The sequence below is a fragment of the Mya arenaria genome, chromosome 11 (genome assembly GCF_026914265.1).
Source record: "Mya arenaria isolate MELC-2E11 chromosome 11, ASM2691426v1".
NCBI lineage: Eukaryota > Metazoa > Mollusca > Bivalvia > Myida > Myidae > Mya > Mya arenaria.
This window is the reverse complement of record NC_069132.1, coordinates 32763355-32784193: the sequence shown is the minus strand read 5'-3', so window position 1 is coordinate 32784193 and position 20839 is coordinate 32763355. Positions and strand designations below refer to the sequence as shown.

General features: G+C 36.5%; 1 protein-coding gene across 1 annotated transcript; it reads left to right on the top strand.

The window, feature by feature from the left end:
• The first annotated feature begins 1069 nt into the window (after positions 1–1069).
• Positions 1070–20352, top strand: LOC128208477 (isthmin-1-like). The gene is made up of 6 exons (XM_052912042.1): positions 1070–1366; positions 9599–10148; positions 11801–11953; positions 18709–18816; positions 19168–19570; positions 19785–20352. The coding sequence occupies exons 1-6, from the start codon at positions 1070–1072 to the stop codon at positions 19882–19884; spliced, it is 1611 nt and encodes a 536-aa protein (XP_052768002.1). The 3' UTR covers positions 19885–20352.
• Positions 20353–20839: the final 487 nt, after the last annotated feature.

The window sequence follows — 20839 nt, the reverse complement described above, 5'->3', positions numbered from 1 at the left end:
GTTCAAGCTGGAATAAAGGGCAAAGCGTGGCTTGGGTAATAACTGTGAGTGTTTGAATCGGTTGCTGTCAGAGGCCCAATTTTTGATACATTGCAGTTACGCAGTGCTAGAGATAAAATCGAAAAAGTGAAATTTTACTATCAATTAAGTCATTTTTTTGCATTTTTTTTTCTTTTAATAATCTTTCGTAAGATATTGCCTGAACCAATGCTATGCTAGTTTTGTGTCATTAGCGGCTATAATCATTTATTAGGGTAATCCATCCATTATAGATACAGAGTTACACCGAGAGCTTATTTTTCTAATGGCATAATGTTATATTAGTTACAAATAAATAACATTGCTATATAATCATAGTTCTTTTTGTTTTATTAGATCCCTTAAATATATCATATAATAGCTAGCGTCAGTATAGCGTTATTCTTCTTTTTTTTGTAATCCATGCAAAAAAATGTTATGTTTAATTATTAAAAAATAAGCATAAAAATAATTGATGTTAATATCTTATATGCGCTAATACATTTTGCCTACATAAAGATGTGATTGTTTTAGTTATATTCGTATGTATAAGCATTAAGAAAATTAGAAAAACTATTTTACGCAAATGTCGTTTTAATACCGGGAAACCATCAGAAAGCAGAGGAAAAGAAGAGTTGACTTGAAAAATTGTAATCGATACATATATCTAATATCAACCTGTGAGATGATGTTAGGAGAGATCAAAGTTTCACAAAGTGAATGGAGTCAAATAAGAGATAAGACGATAAATAGTAAAATCTATGCCGCTTAATCTTTGGATATGAAAATTTGTACATACATTAAATTCACCGAAAATCTCGAAAACTTGCAAATTGTTTGTGAAGCTAAGTTTTGTGAAAACTAACAAGATGATGACATAATGAAGTCAACAGTGGCCGGTGAACAATGGCATCTTTTACAAACATTTTCTGTGATGTTTTCGTCTACCTGTGGTTTTCACAAATTATTAAATTCGCCGAGGAAGCTACCTGGGTGAAATTATTGTAATATCTACATTGTTAAGCGAAGATCAAAGGTTTCTAAAGCGCTAATGAGGCAAGGTGTGGACGTCACGTCGATCGGGGTCACTCGCGCGCTTGATTCAGAAGATGGTGAAGCGGACGACATAGAAGAAGCGCGCAATGGGTCGTCTGCTGAACAGATACTACATTCTAAAGAAAAACATAGGAAATATAAAATAATATTGAATGTGGTTCAAAAGATAAATATGTGTTTCCTTGTCACATTTATAGTGTACTTTGTGTGGACTATTACCAGTAACCTTGGAAAGGAATATTCGGGAGCGCCATCATTGAACCAGACGACAATTTCAAACTCTACTACTCAGGTATTTCATTCATCCATGTTCTTCTTCTTTTTCTCAAGAAACAACAGTTAAATTGTTTTATGGAAAATAATGCGTGACACACACATACTAGTTCATGTTCTCAGCTATTAAATCATCATGTACTATACGTCACGTTGATATATAATACAACTGGAAATATTCTATAATATATGCCTTATTAAAAATATAGAGTTTCATTTCATGATAACGCATAGAAAACGTTTTTAAAAGCAATATATGAAATTAAATGTTTGATGTGTGACAAGAAATGCGCCGCAGATATTTTGAAACAAACTACCAGTTGCCAAGCCCTTCTTAAAGCCCCACTCTCACAGATTGACCGTGTTGTTGATGTTGTTTTTTGTCTTGGAATGAGCCAATTTTTTCGTGAATTTCCGTAAACAAGTGGTTAAAGTCTGCTGATGAAAAACTGCGATCTGTTTTTTTTTTGTTGTTGTTGTTTTTTGTCAGCAGTCTTATATCACTGGATAAAATTATTCACGAAAAAATTGGCTCATTCCGAGACAAAAAAAAAAAAGACAAAAAAAAGTTGTCAAAACGGTCAATCTGTGAGAGTGTAGCTTTGAAGAAAAATAAATCAGTATCTGGCAGATAAAGAGCTTTACTAGTTTGGATCCATCCCTTTGCCGATGACCGATTTAATTTAGCGACGTGTGGCTGTCACCGGAAATAGCGTCCTTCTCGGAGGAGCGGCATGAATCCCCAACCGCCGTAAGCCTCCCACGAACGGAAGGTCAACTGGTGTACGGCAATCAAGGCGCCATAAAAAATCTTGAAAAGCCATTTAAACGTTTAACTTGGTACTCTATGAGAACTCTGGTTTTATAGGACTGGGCATCTGGGACATATCATTTGGGGAATAAAATTGTGCGAGTTAATATTTTTCGTTAGTCGTTTTTAATGAAATAAACAAAATGTTATAATCTCCACAACGGGACACTTGCTTAACAGTAAAATAATACGCAAAATATAACTACGTTTATTCAGTTCGTGAAAAATCTCATTTCCAATGATGTTTCCAGTTAATGTAGTTCTGGAGCAATGTGTGTGAGAAACAATACAATACCAGAAGCATTTAACAAAGTAAATCATCACAAACAAGAGATATAATTTGTATAAATAATGCCGACTATAAATCTTGGGTAAAACATGGCTTGAATCAGGAATTGATTTACATTAATAATGTCAACAAATCGTACAGTCGTATCATATGTTACGTATATGAGTCAATGCTTCTTGATTTTTTCGAATCCTAGCTTACACCTAAAATGTACGAGTCCTGGCTACTCCTAAAAAGGAACGCATCCTAGCTTTACGAGTCCTTGCTTACACCTAAAATGTACGAATCCTGGCTTACACCTAAAATATACGAGTCCTGGCTACTCCTAAAAAGGAACGAATCCTAGCTTACACCTAAAATGTACGAATCCTGTCTTACACCTAAAATGCACGAGTCCTGGCTTACACCTAAAATGTACGAGTCCTTGCTTACACCTAAAATGTACGAGTCCTGGCTACTCCTAAAAAGGAACGAATCCTAGCTTACACCTAAAATGTACGAATCCTGTCTTACACCTAAAATGTACGAGTCCTGGCTTACACCTAAAATGTACGAGTCCTGGCTTACACCTAAAACGTACGAATCCTGTCTTACACCTAAAATGTACGAGTCCTGGCTTACACCTAAAATGTACGAATCCTAGCTTACACCTTAAATGTACGAATCCTAGCTTACATCTAAAATGTACGAATCCTGGCTTACACCTGAAATGTACAAGTCCTGGCTTACACCTAAAATGTACGAGTCCTGGCTTACACCTAAAATGTACGAATACTAGCTTACACCTAAAATGTAGGAATCCTGGCTACAACTGAAATGTAGGAATCCTGGCTTACACATAAAATGTACGAGTCCTGGCTACACATAAAATGTAGGAATCCTGGCTTATAACTAAAATGTACATGTCCTAGCTACACCTAAAATGTAGGAATTCTGGCTTACACCTAAAATGTACAAATCCTGGCTACACCTGAAATGTAGGAATCCTGGCTTACACATAAAATGCACGAGTCCTGGCTTCACCTAAAATGTTGGAATTCTGGCTTACACTTAAAATGTACGAGTTCTGGCTACACCTAAAATGTAGGAATTCTGGCTTACACCTAAAATATACGAATCCTGGCTACACCTGAAATGTAGGAATCCTGGTTTACACCTAAAATGTACAAGTCCTGGCTAAACCTATAATGTAGGAATTCTAGCTCACACCTACAATATAGGAATCCTGGCTACAATTACGAACACTGGCTTGCACCAAAATGTACGACTACTGGCCTAAACATAAAACGTACGACCTAAAATATAAGAATCTTGGTTTACACTTTTAATGTACGAATCACACATACACTGTGTGAATCCTGGTTTACACCTAAATACGAACCATGGCTTGTACTAAAATGTACGACTATTGGCCTTCTCCTAAAATGTACGACCTGAAATAAAAGAATCTTGGAATCTATTGAAAGAATCACACATAAAATATACGAATCCTGGTTTACACCTAAAATGTACGAATACTGGTTTACACCTTAAATGTATTAATACTGGCCTACACCTAAAATGTACGACCATAAAATGTACGAATCCTGGTTTACCCCAAAAATGTACGAATAAATGCCTACGCCTAAAATGTACGACCCTAGATATACGAATTCTGGTTTACACGTAAAATGTACGAATACTTGCCTACACCTAAAACGACGACCCTAAATGTACGAATCCTGGTTTACACCTAAAATGTACGTATACTTGCCTACACCTAAAGTGTACGACCTTAAATGTACGAATCCTGATTTACACCTAAAATGGACAAAATATGTTTACAACTAAAATGTATGAATCTTGTTTTAAATCTAAATGCATTTGGTATAAGGGTATTAAAGTCCGTACAGAATATAGTTTTGTAAGTGGTTCCTAGGTTGGTATGACTACCGGAGTAATTAGTGTTATTTTGGTACGTTTAAAAAATACCAACGAAGGATCTCCTCTGTGAAGTTTGGTTGAAGTTGAACCAATGACGGCCTACGGGCGGTTGCGTATGCATTGACATTTTTTCGACCTTACCTCAAATATTTAAACATAACTATGGTATTTTGTGTGATTTATTTCAAAATACACGTGTACTCATTAAATCAGCATATGACAAATCATGACCACCTAGAACTAATATGTTGAAATGACTTTTTTCACTAATCAGCTCGTTGTTAACTGATTATAGAATACAATCTTCGTGTCTGATAGTCTTTCAATGGCCCAAATGACGGTTCCCTAGTTTGTTGTCGATATCCCTTGACAAAAATATCAAATTCATTTGATAGGAATGAATTCCTGCTTTGGTGTCATGTGACCTTAAATACTTTAAGTGACATTTAACCTTATATTATTTATTCTTTTTAGTTTTATCAAATTTAGGCCTTAGAAATTTTCTGACATTTTAAATTGCAGAAATGCTAGATCGTTGGTAGGAGTGACCGCTTTGATAAATCTGAGGTTAAATGTCACTAAATGTATTTCAGGTCATATGACACAAAAGCAGGAGTTCATTCTTATCATATGACTGTGAGAAATTCCTGGAAATCTCTAACAGCACAGACCCTCGTCAATCATACATCTTATTAGTTTTTAGCAAAAATAATAAACTAGAAACGACGATAGGTACTCAATGAAATATTTTTTGCCTTCTAAACACCTGTTGATTATTTGACAGAAAACTTCAATGAAGATATTATTTCAAAGAAGTTCGTGCGAATAAATCAAAGGAAGATATGGTACAATCAGTGAATACATTTCTTGTGGCTGAGGCCTGCAATTAGCTTTAACAAAACTACAGATTTAAAGAGATTAGATAGCCCCATGATCAATGTTTTGTTTTACGAGTGGGGATAGAAGCATATGGTTTCAAAGAGCTGTCTGTATGGAGCAATAAATCAGATTTTCGCGGAAATCAGCCGTCAGAAAACCAGTGCAAAGTTCATAAAAATGTTATGACATCGATTATGGTACTCTTATGTACTTGACGAATATAACAGCTTTTAAATGATGAATGCGAACCGCCGACTACATCCTCTTCTTTTCTACCAGTTTTCACTCTCCACCACCACTTCCGAGGATAAACACAACTATCGACCTCGCATTATTCCCTGTTCTGTCACGACCAAAAAAACATGCAGTTAACATGAGTTAAAAATAAAGTTGAAATAGAATCAGTTAACATCAGTTGACTTCAACGCTTTGCATGCGGGCTAAAAAGAGAAGTTAATGTGATTATTTCCAAAGAGCAGATAGTTTACCAGAATCTAAATCAATAAACTGCTATAATTATTATCTATATGTCGATATCGTTGCAGTTTTTCAAATGCCAGAGTATATAGTGAAACAGGAGCAGGTGTAGAAAGATCGATTTTTTTTCTCTCCAAATTTATGCATTGTTACGCTATAAATAAAATAAAAGAATTATTCAAAAAGAAACTTACTTAATAAGCAGTACGTCTGTTTATGTTTATACCACATAATAATCGTGAAACTTGGTCAGAATGCGGATCCTATTTCATTGCTGAAGCACATAGTAAGTCACTAGACCAACTTGTGGTTAAAACAGTATTTACTTTATAAATTCTACATAATGCCATTGTTACCTTCGGCCAAAACCAAGTTGTTGTTTTTTTAAACTTGTTTACATTGAAAGCTAGGGTATTAACGTGAGCTATATAAGCAGCCTTCATGACCACGTGCTGTTTTAATTAGCTTTTAATTGGTTTGCACTGTAGTGGATACACAATCATCATGCATACGTAGGTGTAGTTTGTGGATTCCAGTAAATATTTCATTGATGAATATACCCTTTAGTGCACGCCAATGTACAGTATCAAAGTTTCCTGGAGAGGGTTTTTAAACAGAAAAAAAACAACTAAAACAACTTAGTGCAGAATCACCAGCATACTTTACTGAAGATCGATTGTTTAGTAAACATACCATTGACGTAGATAAAGAATAATATAGGGACTATGTTGGATCCTTGTTGTGCGCCAGGTCCGACAATTTGTGCTACGGACATAAATTCGCCAACATTAACCTTCCATTCACGTTAAATTTTATAGATGATTTCTAAACGGATACTTTATGGATGCTCAATGAATCTATTTTTTTTTAAATGATGCCACATTCTTTCGTCAATATCCGTTATCCAAGAGTCGTATTTAACGTTCTTAAAGAATAATGCTTCTTTAATGAATATTTTTTTTCTAGAGACATAAAACCCAAACTAGTTAACACAGATTGTGAAAATGCATGTCATTATATCTGACGGTACAATAAATACCCACTTGCAGTCGTTGAATTATTCCTATTTTAATGATACATCTATTTTTAAGTTCTAAAATACAAATCCATACGTCTTATCAGAAATTAGAATTGTAGGGATAGAATACCATTTGTACTTTTTTACCCAATAATTTATTGTATAAAGAGCTTGCTTGGGTCGATGGCCATTTTCATTGGCTCACATTGTTCATTTCTACTGTCTTTGTGATATATGATGGAGAGTCTGATAAGCCCGGACCCCGAGATTCCCGTTTCTTCCGTATGATGACATTGATTTCTCTGCGTAATGTTTATTACTCCGGAAGACCCGGATGATGACATTTTCTTTCCTTTGGAATGTTTCTTTTCTCAGGAAAACCACTTTGGCGACATCTATTTTCTCTGCGGAATGTTCTTACTCCGGAAGACCCCGATGGTGACATCTATTTACTCTGCGGAATGTTTCTTACTCCGGAAGACCGCGATGATGACATCTATTTTCTCTGCGGCGGAATGTTTCTTACTAGGGTAGACCCCGATGGCAACATCTATTTTCTCTACGGAATGTTTCTTACTCCGGAAGACCCCGATGGCGACATATATTTTCTCTACGGAATGTTTCCTACTCCGGACGACCCCGATGGTGACATGTATTTACTGTGCGGAATGTTTCTTACTAGGGAAGACCCCGATGGCGACATCTATTTTCTCTGCGGAATGTTTCTTACTCGGGAATACCCCGATGGTGACATCTATTTTCTCTGCGGAATGTTTCTTACTCCGGAAGACCCCGATGGCGACATCTATTTACTCTACGGAATGTTTCTTACTCCGGAAGACCCCGATGGCGGCATCTATTTTCTCTACGGAATGTTTCTTACTTCGAAAGACCCCGATGGCGACATCTATTTACTCTGCGGAATGTTTCTTACTAGGGAAGACCCCGATGGCGACATCTATTTTCTCTGCGGAATGTTTCTTACTCGGGAATATCCCGATGGCGACATCTATTTTCTCTGTGGCGGAATGTTTCTTACTAGGGAATACCCCGATGGCGACATCTATTTTCTCTGCGGCGGAATGTTTCTTACTCGGGAATACCCCGATGGTGACATCTATTTTCTCTGCAGAATGTTTCTTACTCGGGAATACCCCGATAGTGACATCTATTTTCTCTGCGGAATGTTTCTTACTCCGGAAGACCCCGATGGTGACATCTATTTTCTCTGCGGCGGAATGTTTCTTACTCGGGAAGACCCCGATGGCGACATCTATTTTCTCTGCGGCGGAATGTTTCTTACTCCGGAATACCCCGATTGTGACATCTTTTTTCTCTGCGGAATGTTTCTTACTCGGGAATACCCCGATGGTGACATCTTTTTTCTCTGCGGAATGTTTCTTACTAGGGAAGACCCCGATGGCGACATCTATTTTCTCTGCGGAATGTTTCTTACTCGGGAATACCCCGATGGTGACATCTATTTTCTCTGCGGAATGTTTCTTACTCGGGAATACCCCGATGGCGACATCTATTTTCTCTGCGGAATGTTTTTTACTCGGGAAGACCACTTTAGCGACATCTATTTTCTCTGCGGAATGTTTCTTACTCGGGAAGACCACTTTAGCGACATCTATTTTCTATGCGGAATGTTTCTTACTCGGGAAGACCCCGATGGTGACATCTATTTTCTCTGCGGAATGTTTCTTTCACAGGAAAACCCATTTGGCGACATTTATTTTCTCTTTGGAATGTGCCAAGGAAGTCACATACTTTCTTTTCAGGGGTATGGGCCTCTCGCTGAGTATACCATCAATACTTGAACGCGATGTTAAGTGGCTGGTAATCCAAGGGTATTTATATGAACTGAAATGTAATCTTTTACGAGAGGGTTCTAACGATGCTTCTTAACCCATGCGGTCTCTGAACATCAATATCTCGACCCCACATTCTGTTTAAAAGTATTTTTGCATGTCATTGTCAATTTACATTAAGGTTTATTGTGGTAAATAACAGAACTCGTATTTTATAGCAGCAAATTGTCTAAAATCTATCGACACGTAAATCCAGAAATTGCACTACCATGTTATACGAGAGTTTAACTGAAAGACCGAAAAAAACCCAATAGAGATCATAATAGAACGCTGATTTATGTTACAATGAAAAACATCTTATTAAAGTACCATTGAAAACAACAACAACAACAACAACAACAACAACAACAACAACAAAAACATTCCCATTGAATTATACTCCATTTTTAACAATACTGGACCTTTTCCTGAAGATAGGAATGTTTATAAATGAAACGAAACAAAAATGCTGTCCATCATTTAAAGTATACAGTAGGCTTCTTTTGTGATACATTCTATTCCAACGAAAGTTCTGAAAGTTTTGCATGCAGTTACTTCGAGGATTTAGAATTCGTGATTTAAAGCTGCACTCTCACAGATATACCTTTTTGTTACAACCTTTTTTTTATTTTTTTGTCTTGGAAAGAGCATATTTTTGCGTAAATAACTGCAAACCAATGATAAAAGATTGCTGAAAAAAGATCAGATCGCAGATTTTCATATTTCCATTCGAAAACTAATGTTTTATGGCTTAAACCGTTACTAACGGTTTAAGAAAAATGCATAAAACATCATTTTTTAAATATAAACATCGGCGATCTAAGTTTTTGTCAGCAGTCTCACACATATGGTTTCCATGCATTTTCGAAAAGAGTTTTCAAAACGTTCAATCTGTGAGAGTGCAACTCGAAAAATCGATTGTGCCCGTCAGGTGAAAAAAAATGTTATAAATAATAAAATATTCATATACATATTTCAACTTAATCTTGCTTGCTTTTCAGATCGAAGAATACTCAAATTTCTCCAAATCAGGGACAGCTTATATTCCGAATCTTTCTGCATCAGACGAACACCAAACAGACCCGCCCTACCTCACACGAGTCGTTGTGCCAACACACCGAAAGCAGGCCAAACGACGACGAAAAAAGGACAGGAACCGGAGGCGCAGACTTCGTCAGAGAAACAAGAAACTGGCACTTAATAGTTTTGACGACTTTTTAAATGACACTTCTGAGTCGAAGAGGAATAGAAAAACTAAATCTGCGTGTTCAGACTGTAAAATACGAAAACGGAAAGGTCGGAAACACTTGGAATCTGGCAGATTAAGTCCTACCATTCTTCGCAAAGTTTTGGAAAAGGTGGCAGACGATACTTTGTCAGGAGCGCGTGCAGGAGACGGTAGTATTTCCAGTATTCTTAAAGGAGCACAAGTCAGTGATGACAGTGGAAATGATGACATAAAAAAGGGAACGGGATGGAGTTATAACCAGCACTGGGCCAACATCGCTGGGGATGACATCAACCTTGGGGACGAAACAGATTATCGTATTGGTGAGTTCTTATTCGGAACACCTCGGTAATTTTCCATCGAAAACAACCTCGGATGTATGCCGGTACATCAAAAGTAGTTCGTAATTTTTCATATAAAAATATTAATAAATTGTAGTATTTTAACGTGTATTTTGAATAACAAAATTCAAATTGATTGTCGGTGAAGTTTATTATTGGATAAATGATTTAGATTCCCAAGAGAAATATCATTAAGTTTAACTGTTTGATTGATATTACTACGCGATCTATTTGCAGCGTAGTTAAAAATAAAGATTTCCGACATTGTAAACCATCCATTTACATCTGAGGTTGTTTTCGATGGAAAATGGTTGAGGTGTTCCGAATGGATGAGTACTTACACTCTATAAACGACGGAACATTTCAATCTGATAAAAGAACTCTTTAGTTTTGATACCGAGTCGTTTTCTGTCAGATAAAATGTGCCGAATCACTGTATTAATCTTGTTAATCCCAGAAAAATTCCATTCGCAACAGCGGAATTGCGTGATTGCATGCAGAACATGCTTTTAGCCACGTGCGAACTGTGTTGAACTAAAATGAAAATTCCAGCGCATTAAAATCGCATTTAATTAAAAAAAAATGCACCATAAATATTTCTGCAAAAAACCGTCATGGTACATTTTCTTTAGATTTATCTGGTTTTTATCATCCAAATTGAAATACTTTGTTGCCTTCTCATGCTCCCGTGCGGTGGTCATATCTGGAAGTCATTCGTCTTCAAGCCGGGATCGGCTTGGTAAGAACAAATCATTACCATCAATCTTGTTTGATGTTTATTTTTCAAAATCTTTACCAATCAACCTCGTATGAACATACCTTAGTACGAGGTCTGCACACGAAGCGCCCATGGCGAGCTCGCGGCAAAATTCGGTTCGCTAAAACCCTCTTTTGTGTTCTTTCAATGTTCGATGTTGAATAACTCGTCAATTTTGATTGATGTGGTATTGTTTGTCGGTAAGAAATCGATTGTTTTAAAATGCTTAAAATTTGAAGGAGACATTCTAATTTTCTCCATTTGTAGCAGTCTTTACAGTATTTAGTGTACGCAAGTTTATACCAGCAGCTTTTTGGGAAAAACGACCTTACTCAAAATTGAAAAAAATACTGCCGGACGTTAGTCACGTCGAAATTTTCGTAATCCCCCCATCCCACCCCTATTTATATAAATGAAAATAAAAAAATGTATATATATAATAATCAAAAACAAATTCGGTAAATTACAATTGCGGTTTTTATCAGTATAGTTAGATCATCAGTCAACATGTACATTATGTGCTCATTTTATTGGGATTGTTTTTTCCTGGTTATAGGACTCAATTGCATAGGCAAATGGGTCCGATATTTGGACCTACTAGGGCCACAAAAAAATTAAATGAGTTCGTGCTGTTAAAACAAGCTATCAAACTATTTGGAAAACAAAAGCAGTGCCATTGCAATTATTTGAAACTTCTTGCAAATGTATCTTGCACCGTTTTAATTTAATGTATTCCGAGTCTGAGAAACGACTTCGGCACCTTAGTCCTCCGCACTAGGTTGTTGGCGCATGACGACTATAAAAGACAGTTAAAATTCTCAATTCGATAAATACATATTTACATATTGGAGTCATGACTGTACAAGAACCATTCCAGATGGTGGTTACGGGACGGGGTTCGCGACACCCTGGTCGCCCTGGAGTCCATGCAGCACCACGTGCGGGGCCGGGCAGCAAGAGCGAATGCGCAGCTGTGGGGCCGCCTGCACAGAAGTCGAGTCCATGGTGTGCGTCTTGCAGATATGTGAAGGTACCTGTTTCTGGACAGTGTTTCTTTGAAAAAAAATTAAGCCATGCATGTAGCAATTTTTAGACAATTCACAATATTTGCTTGGTCTTGATGTAATAAAATTCACTTTTTCCGTCCTATTTTCTTGTGTCTGTATAAAAGCTATTGAATAATAAAAGGCTGAGAGTGGTCTAGTGGTAAAAGTGTCCGACTCCCACAAAATAGGCTGTGGTTTCGATTCTAACTTGGTTCACTTTCTCATGGGCTTTCAAAAAGGACACAGTACTGGTTTCTGTCCAGGAAACGGACTCGAGGGTAATTTTATTAGCTACTAGTATCAGCTTTCGTCACAATCGAGCTGAAATAAATTAGAAAACAACTCAAATTTTCAGTCAATGAAATTGCAAATAGGCAATCATTAAGTACTAGGCTTAATCATTAAGTATTTTAATATTCGCGGATCATGGGTTTAAAGGTCCACCTACTGCCACTCACCCGATGATTAAGAAAGAGCTCGTTCGCTACATATACTGCCCATTCTTAATCATTAAAAATGTACTTCATGTTATCGAACTATTACGTAGTATAAGCTAAACTAATAGTAAAAGCGTCAACGGCGATGAGGATGAGGACGCAAGAGACAAACACGTACTGTCACGAATTTAAAAATACTTCCTTAGGTTTCAAATATATGGGAACGAAAGACATGGACAGCGAAGACCTCAGTAGTTTAAGATTTTACCATGACAGTGTCTAAAGGCACGTTGTTCAGGGCCACACAGACTCTAAACTAGAGGCATTCACAAATGACGTACAACGAGAAACATGCAACGTCACAAGACAATAATCAACACATTTAATAGACAACTATCAAAACATCTTTATTAGTAAATATTGCGGTTAACTGCCAATAGGGATTCCCTTTGCTAAGTTGTTGTTTGAACCATCCATCCATTCTATACACCTGTGGAAAACGACCCGAAAGCAAAAAAATACTTTCTAAAATATACTTTTATAACAGATATTTACGGAAAACAACTCTTTTTAATGTTTTTCACATGTTCGAGGGTGTTTTAGTGAGTAAAATGGGACGGAAAAACATTACCACCTGTTTTTTTCGCACTGGCAACGGTAAAAGGTGACACCCCACTGTGTTCAACTATAATAGTAAATATTTCCTAGTATTTCTGTCCTTGTTCATTACCGAGCAAGTGGGTGGTTGTCAACGGGTATCATTTTAGTTATGTAGCCTTTGTTTACGAGAATGCGTGGAATCCGAATGGTATTTTGTTGTTGGCTTGAATTTTAGGAATGCCCTGTTTGTAAACCTAGTGAACTGGTGCAGAGTTCCAGTGTGTATATCTTGTTTGAACTTGCAAGAACAAAATAAAAAAATGAACTTCGAACACAAGTATTTTAGGCTTACAGCAGTCAATTTTGGCTTTTAGACGGATTTTTCAACGATAAATTACAGGTTATAGAAGGGCGAAAACTGGGCGGGCTTCGGGCGGGCCTATGTCGTTCACAATTCTGTGTTGAACTTTTTATTTCATTTCATACATTTAATAGTTTTTATTCAGTAATTATGACACTTGGTCAGTATACTTGTCTGTATGTTGTTTTGAATAACTATGAATATGCCATAATGGGGTACCACAAGTAAAAAAAAAAACTAGGTCACTAGGTCAAATCTTATAAGATGAAATCCCCGTTAGAATACTAGTCTGTACGTCGTCTTGAATCATTATCAATGTTGGTCACCTCAGCCCACTAGGCCATTAGGTCGAATCTTCTAGGTAAAAATGTCACCTTATCAAATCTTAGGAAAATAAATTCCGGTTATATCTATTTAAATTCAATAGTTTTTATCCAGCTATTTTGAAACTTAGACAGAATACTTGTGTGCGTATTGTCTTGAAAAAGAATCGATATGGCTCATCACAGGTAGAGAAATTAAGTCACTAGGTCAAATATTAGGTAAACAAAATTAACCGTTTTAAATCCAATAGTTTTTACCCGATTGTTATGAAACTTGGACATTACACTCGTCTGCATATTTTTTTGTTATAAATATGGGTCGCATCAGGTAAAAAACTAGGTCACTAGGTCAACTGTTAAAAAAAACAAAAACATCCGTCATGAATTCATTAGTTTTTAACCAATTGATATGAAACTTGGTTAGAAAACAATATGGTACCCTTGGATCAAAAAAATGGGTTAATGATTAAAAACACACACTGATAATTTTTGGTGCTATTATATATTCTTTAAACAGTTAAACATAACTCCCAACGCGTAATTTCATTTTTATGCCCCCGAAGGTTGACATATTAAAATCGCACCGTTTATCCGCGCGTCCGGCTAAATGTTTCGTGTGTGACTGTGACTTTCTCTTGTATTGACATATAAAAAAAACTTGCCACATGTTTTTGACATACCAAGACGAGGTGTCGCGTGCCTGACCCTTATCCTTACCTCAAAGGTCAATGTCAAACTTAGTGTAACTATAAAATGTTGCATATAAGGACATGAGTATATATAGGTGGTCGTGTCAGGGCTGTAAGTTTTTCTTGTAGGGACAAATTTCAAAATTTCTTGGTACATGTGTTCGACATATTAAGACGTCTAAGGTCAAGGTCATATTACAGTGACCTTGCATGGGTCTCATGTGGTGTTTCAGATCATCAATGAGAGTTAAGTAGTGTTTTTATATATTCCACTTATTCATAAACATTCCTATCTTTAGCTACACATTTCATTGCTGTTTCCCCTTTCTAAATGACCTTTGGATCACACTTGAGTACTACTTCAGGGGCATTCGTCACTTACAGTGACAGTTGCTGTTCTTTCAGAAGTTCAACTGTTTTATCTTCATGACTTTGGCCAGAACATTTGAATCCAAGACATTGTTACCTATAGTTCTGCTCCAACAATACAATAAATTGTAGTAAAAACATCAAACCAATCTTCAAAATGAGAATGCGGCGTTCCGCATTGCCCCCTGTTATTAGATTCACTTCGTTTCATTTTAACGGCCAAGATACTGTTATTGTATGAGGTCTGCAGGAACTGCTTTTGTATACATTAATGTTCGATGACAAGATATGCGGAACGCAGATTTACAACATAAATACTTCGAATCAAAACAGCTTACCAGTACAGAACTCATCTGTCAGCAGCCAGGGATAAAACAATATCAGTCATGTAGTTGTTATCTGCTTTTGAATCTAATTTTTTTAAATTAAATAGGATGGATAAATTAAGATATTATACCTAATATGGCTTATTTTGTTGATAGTGTTTTAATTGATGTTATAAGTCGTATTAAATAAAGATTCTTTTGAATAAACTAAAACTGTAACATATTAAACAATTCAATGTATATCAACGCGCTTCAAGTATACACATACAAACTGATGTACGAAGTATCAGATCTAGAAGGAAAAAAAACGTATGCATCTCCGACACATAGATCTAAGATCAAGTCTAAGTTCAGCAATGATAAATAATACAATATATAAAATTATGCATTTTAATTCATAAACAAGAGTTGTCACTGAAAGTGGCGAATCTCCTCGATCGAACTTACTGTTCAGGAAGAGCTAACACTATAAGCATATACGCGGGGCCCTTAAAAGTGTTGGCTGCACGTGTAGGGGAACGCTGGACTAAGAGAAAGGTGCCTGGGACTTGAACGCGACACATCCAGTGTCATGTCAATTCCTATTCCCCTACACATGACAAAGTTATAACACAGACACGACAACCTATATTGTATGTACATATTGTAATGACCCTGTCATTATTTACCTGTTGATACCTTGGACACTTACCTGTTGATACATTGGACACCTTTTTGAGCCATGGGACTTTCACTTAATAACCTAACATATTTAATAATAATATGAAACATATGCATGATTTAAGTAATATTTCTTATCTCATTATCCATTAGTTGATACACGATGAGATGGTGATTTAAATATGCAAAGTAGGTAAAATCCCCACTCTACCATATTTTTATTCTAGATCATAATGGTAATTCCTAAGAATATGTTTACTCCATTGTTAGAACTATAACTAATATTTAATTCATAATCATCTCATTTGTCTTTCGTCGTTCTAAAAGAGCCACTTCAAAAATTTGTTGTTTGTTCACTTGTTTGTTTGTTTACATTTTGGTCGTTACCCAAACTGTCATGGCTGCCTGCCAGGAACGCATCCTTGGACCTCCAGGGCGGTCAGCCACTGATTGGTTGGCGCCCGGGCGGTCAGCCACTGATTGGTTGGCGCCTGAGCGGTCCTCTTCTTGTTGGATGGGCGCTCTCCGGGCAGAAAGCCATTGGCTAGTTTGGGTCACGTGGTACATCTGGACATACTATATAATAAGCGCGTCCGCTGCATGAATGGAAGCTTTGAAACTTTGGTAGAATCTTTAAGACTTGAAACTTAACTTGTCATTGAGACTTTGAGTCTGAGTCCATTAAACACAGTAAGTGGTGTGTTTTGAATATTTGTGATTCTTGTTTTAATGACAATATGTTGTAAAGTGACAATCATCAAATCCAAGTCCAGACGTACCCCCTCAAATAACATAATCAACATACCATTTATATATTCTAAGCGGGAATATTATAGTCTATTTAAACTGTCAGTGTCTTTCGTCTCGTTCGTCATACTGATGATCCTCAACTCACGCTAAGTATAGTTGGCAGAGAAGTTTACAATATATGCAACTTTCCATTATGAACATATGCTTATGCTTCTACATCTAACCTGTATCGTGCAAAGAACCATTCGGAACTCCTCGGCCATTTTTATCGAAAACGAAATCGTCGAGGAGTTCCGAATGGCAAAGCACCACTATGCATGCAGTCACGTAGTTTTCCAAGCCAACGCAGACTGCAAGACTGAAACAATTGTTCTAGCCCTTTGTACCTCCCACTCCTCCTCCGCTATGCATATCTCTGTATCCTTTTAATCAGTTGCATTTTGTAAATCGTGATATTTCAATTTGTTTACTCAAAAGGACTTTGATGTTTGCCCAGCTTCAAATGATTTCCATTTAAATCCTGTTAATAAAACCGACTGGTTAATTTACACCAGCCCATGGCAATCCAGTACTAGTACTATTTGTGTCCCATAAATGAACTTCGGATGTGGGAGAGCTGAAAAAAATATCCTGACCGACAACACAACGGTTGTTTGGAACACTTTTGTTCGGTATATTGTTTATATGATTCTTTCTACACACCATTTCAAACGATCATAAATTACCGCATCCAAAATAAATGTTATTTTTAAATTTACTATACTCCGTTTTACTTCAGATTTGCATTTCGACATACCTTTTTATTTGGGAATTAGTAAATTGATTTAAGGTGTTTCGTCCAGCATGCATACAGCTTATACAGGAATGCTTTCAGCAGGCCCTGCCGCATTAACAGTAATTGGGACTTTGCCCTGAGAAGTATGTTTCATAATATTTCCATTGTATTATAAATTGGACGTGAAATTGCCATTTTTTTCTAATCTCAGGACCAAACATAACCTGCAGTAACGTTATTTCGGGCATATAATTTATTATACACATTCTCTCTTTACATGTGAAAAGCTTATTTCAAATGTTATATTGGGTTACCAGCTATCCTAATGATGGATTTGCTTTCTTAAAAATAGCTTGTTTAAAGAAGTTATCATGGCTTGGTTCCGTTTGTTTATACTATACTCATTGACGAAATATCATTCATGTCAAAACAAACCCCAATAATATTGTGTTGAGTGATGGTGATTGCTTCTTGGAAATCAGTAAATGGAAGAACCACTCGTCTAATGGTTACAACAATTGTGTAGGAACGAGTGGTCCTACTTACTTGATACAATCATTAGCAGTCACATCTTTTTACCAATCTTAGAGGACGGGTGCCAGTGCCCTTAAGCAGAGAACATTTTACTTAATTGTGTTGTCGTTTAGCGGCGTTTTAGCGTTTAATGGGAATTCTAAAACACGACAACAACAAAAACACTTTAAATGTATAAAACAGAATACATAGTATTTGTAAAATGTATCTACTTATTATCACAAAGAAAATATCCGTGTGGCAAGGAGCATGGTATAGAAAATATCGATGGCATGCATATTGTTTTAGTTATTAATCTTCCGACGGAAGTCGTTAATTTTCACCTCATACAACATGCATTGTTCTTTTAAGGCCAAAAAAAATAAACAGTTTGTTTAGGGTAACCTTCCCAAAATTTCTAGGTAGGGAAGGTAGGTATTTTTTTTTTCAAAATGGTTTGGGTCGGCGCATTTTTATAGGTAGGGTCGGGTTACCCGAAACAGACATATATATATTTTTTAGGCCTAATCAAACTCATTAAATCCGCGGTGTTGCATTTCCTTTGCATGCTTTAATAAGCATATGGATCTATTAGCATTTCTCGCTTTAAGATATCCACATCAAACGTCGCTAAAATGCAATACAATTAAACGTTATTTAAAAGTTAAAATCACTTACTTGTTTGTTTACATCGGTGGTGACCCATATGAGAACCCCGCTGAAGTCACGTGATTCCTCACTCTGCTATAGAAGAATACATGTGAAGCAAGATCGAGTATTCTGCTTTTTAATAATTCAGCATTGTTCGACTAAGGAAAACGAACGAGCGTTGACACCGCCTTCGGACACAATCGTGGGTATCCGACTTTGGCTTTGCACCTGCTAACAAATATAATGAACGACCATACACTTAACAACACCAATCTTGCTTTTCAGACGGGAATAATGTGGCCAATACGAATACCATCAACGAGTTCTACAAATGGGAGTCAGATGACTTTGTGCCGCCTCTCGACCGTCTAGAACATAATGACCTTGACATTGGTATGATTGTTTAGCTTGACCTTGACATTTTATATATTTAGTTCAATTATATGTTTCGTGCAATTTTACTTAGTAAAATAGTAGAATTTGACATACATGTATGTACAACATGTTTCATTGATCTTGCCACAACTTCATGTGCTCGTTCGTCAAGTTGTCATATTCAATTGATCTGCTGGACAACATATCTGAATTGTCGCATATGACCTAATTACCAATGCAATATTCAATGTGCTTTTTTGTGTGAAACGTTTTAATAAAAACAAACATTTTAAAGATGTATGATTATATTCTTTAAGTGTTTTTTTTATAAATAGTATGTGGTTTCACACATATTTGATTATTTTGCAGGTTCCGATGTTTGCGGAAACTGGGTCGAGTGTAATTCCAAATTTGCTCAAGACTTTATCAACAACGCCACACTTCCCGGGTGCCCATGCATATTTCCACTTATACGGGTTAAAACTAAGCATATATTTGACGTCACCTTAGACACTGACGTCACATGGTTAGACAGTAGCGGTCATGATGATTTAGTGTATAAACCTGGGGCCAAAGCCTGCATGCGATCAACTTTGGCATCAGGTACGACAACTCTTGCTGTTCAACAGTGTTGCTATGACGACACGTACATGCTGGTGACACGTGGAAGAGCAGCTGGTACACCCATGCTGATAAGCCCAGAAATATCGGAGGAGCTACATTACAAGATCGATCTCTTGCCATGGGTGATTTGTAAAGGTGATTGGACAAGGTCAGTATGAGACTTACCGCCATACGCTAACGTGGCTATTGCATATAGTAATGGTTTGTCAAATGTTCATATTCAAATCATATCAAATCCTTTTAGCAACATGACAACATAACAAACGCATTCATTTTGAAGTTAAGATCAAAGAAAACGACGTAACGCACATCTTCAACGTTATATAATTTATAGTTAATGTTATTGCAAACTTTTTTTTCAGATACAACCAGGTACTGCCTCCAAACAACGACTTCCGATGTGCAGAAAATCCAAATGAGGAAACCCTTCAGTTTCAGAAGAGTTTACTGAGTAACTACTGAGTCCATCCCCCTGCCAGTAGTTCCAGATTACCTCTAGGGGTCAAGCATCGATATACAGACATAAACAGGCACCTTTAACGGCTAGTAGCTGGACCGGGTTGTGTCATGGATTTTCCTTATCATAATTGGAATCAAACTCACAATCTGCAAGTCGTTAAAAACGTGTTAAAATTATTGTAATTGTGCATGAAGTGAGACTTGCCTACAGTTGTCCAAATGGTGTTGAAGGATAAGGCTTTGTTATACGATTTTAATACCACATTAGTAAACAATCATACAGATGGTTTAAAAACAATCATAATAAGGCCGTAAAAGGATTGTTAGTATGACAAACCGAGACGAGGGGATGCAGGGTACACGAGGGAGACAGGACACGAGGGGTGTGTGTTACTCGTGCATTAGAGTATTTTGTTAATGTAGGTCATTAATGACATTGACTCATTTGTTAAATACCAATTAATATACTAATTGTTTATTGAACTTATCGCCATCGACCTGATGGACGCTTGATATTATTACGAGTTTAAACAACGGGTATTATCATTTTATTCAGCCATCGTTTAACATTTGATTTTCTCAGGGTTTTCTTTCACCGTCAGATTTGATTAAAAATATAAATACTTCCTTTCGTATTTCTAGAAAATAGTCAACATAAAACGTTGTTCGAAAGAAGGTTATTTCCATAATACACCGAATGAGATTCGAACCTTTACGATGCTTAAATACTGTAACATCTTTTTAGTTTATTTTCTGAGATTTTTCTTTATTAATTAATATCTGTACATACTTATACTAGTAATTATGGTATTTCCTTTCGGTTACTTTTCATATTTTTTATCACAGCTGTATATAGTCCCTTTAATATAATGAGTATATGTATAAAGGTAATCAACATTCCGTTACGGCAAAAATAAATGCATTATCATTTTGTGTTGTGTTATTTAAAAAATATGTC

What these genes read in the sequence shown, in the direction of transcription:
- LOC128208477 (XM_052912042.1), top strand. Translation starts at nt 1,070, where the DNA reads ATGAGGCAAGGTGTGGACGTCACGTCGATCGGGGTCACTCGCGCGCTT. An exon ending in TTTCAAACTCTACTACTCAG is followed by an intron (nt 1,367 to 9,598) that starts GTATTTCATTCA and finishes CTTGCTTTTCAG; the next exon opens with ATCGAAGAATACTCAAATTT. An exon ending in ACATAATGACCTTGACATTG is followed by an intron (nt 18,817 to 19,167) that starts GTATGATTGTTT and finishes ATTATTTTGCAG; the next exon opens with GTTCCGATGTTTGCGGAAAC.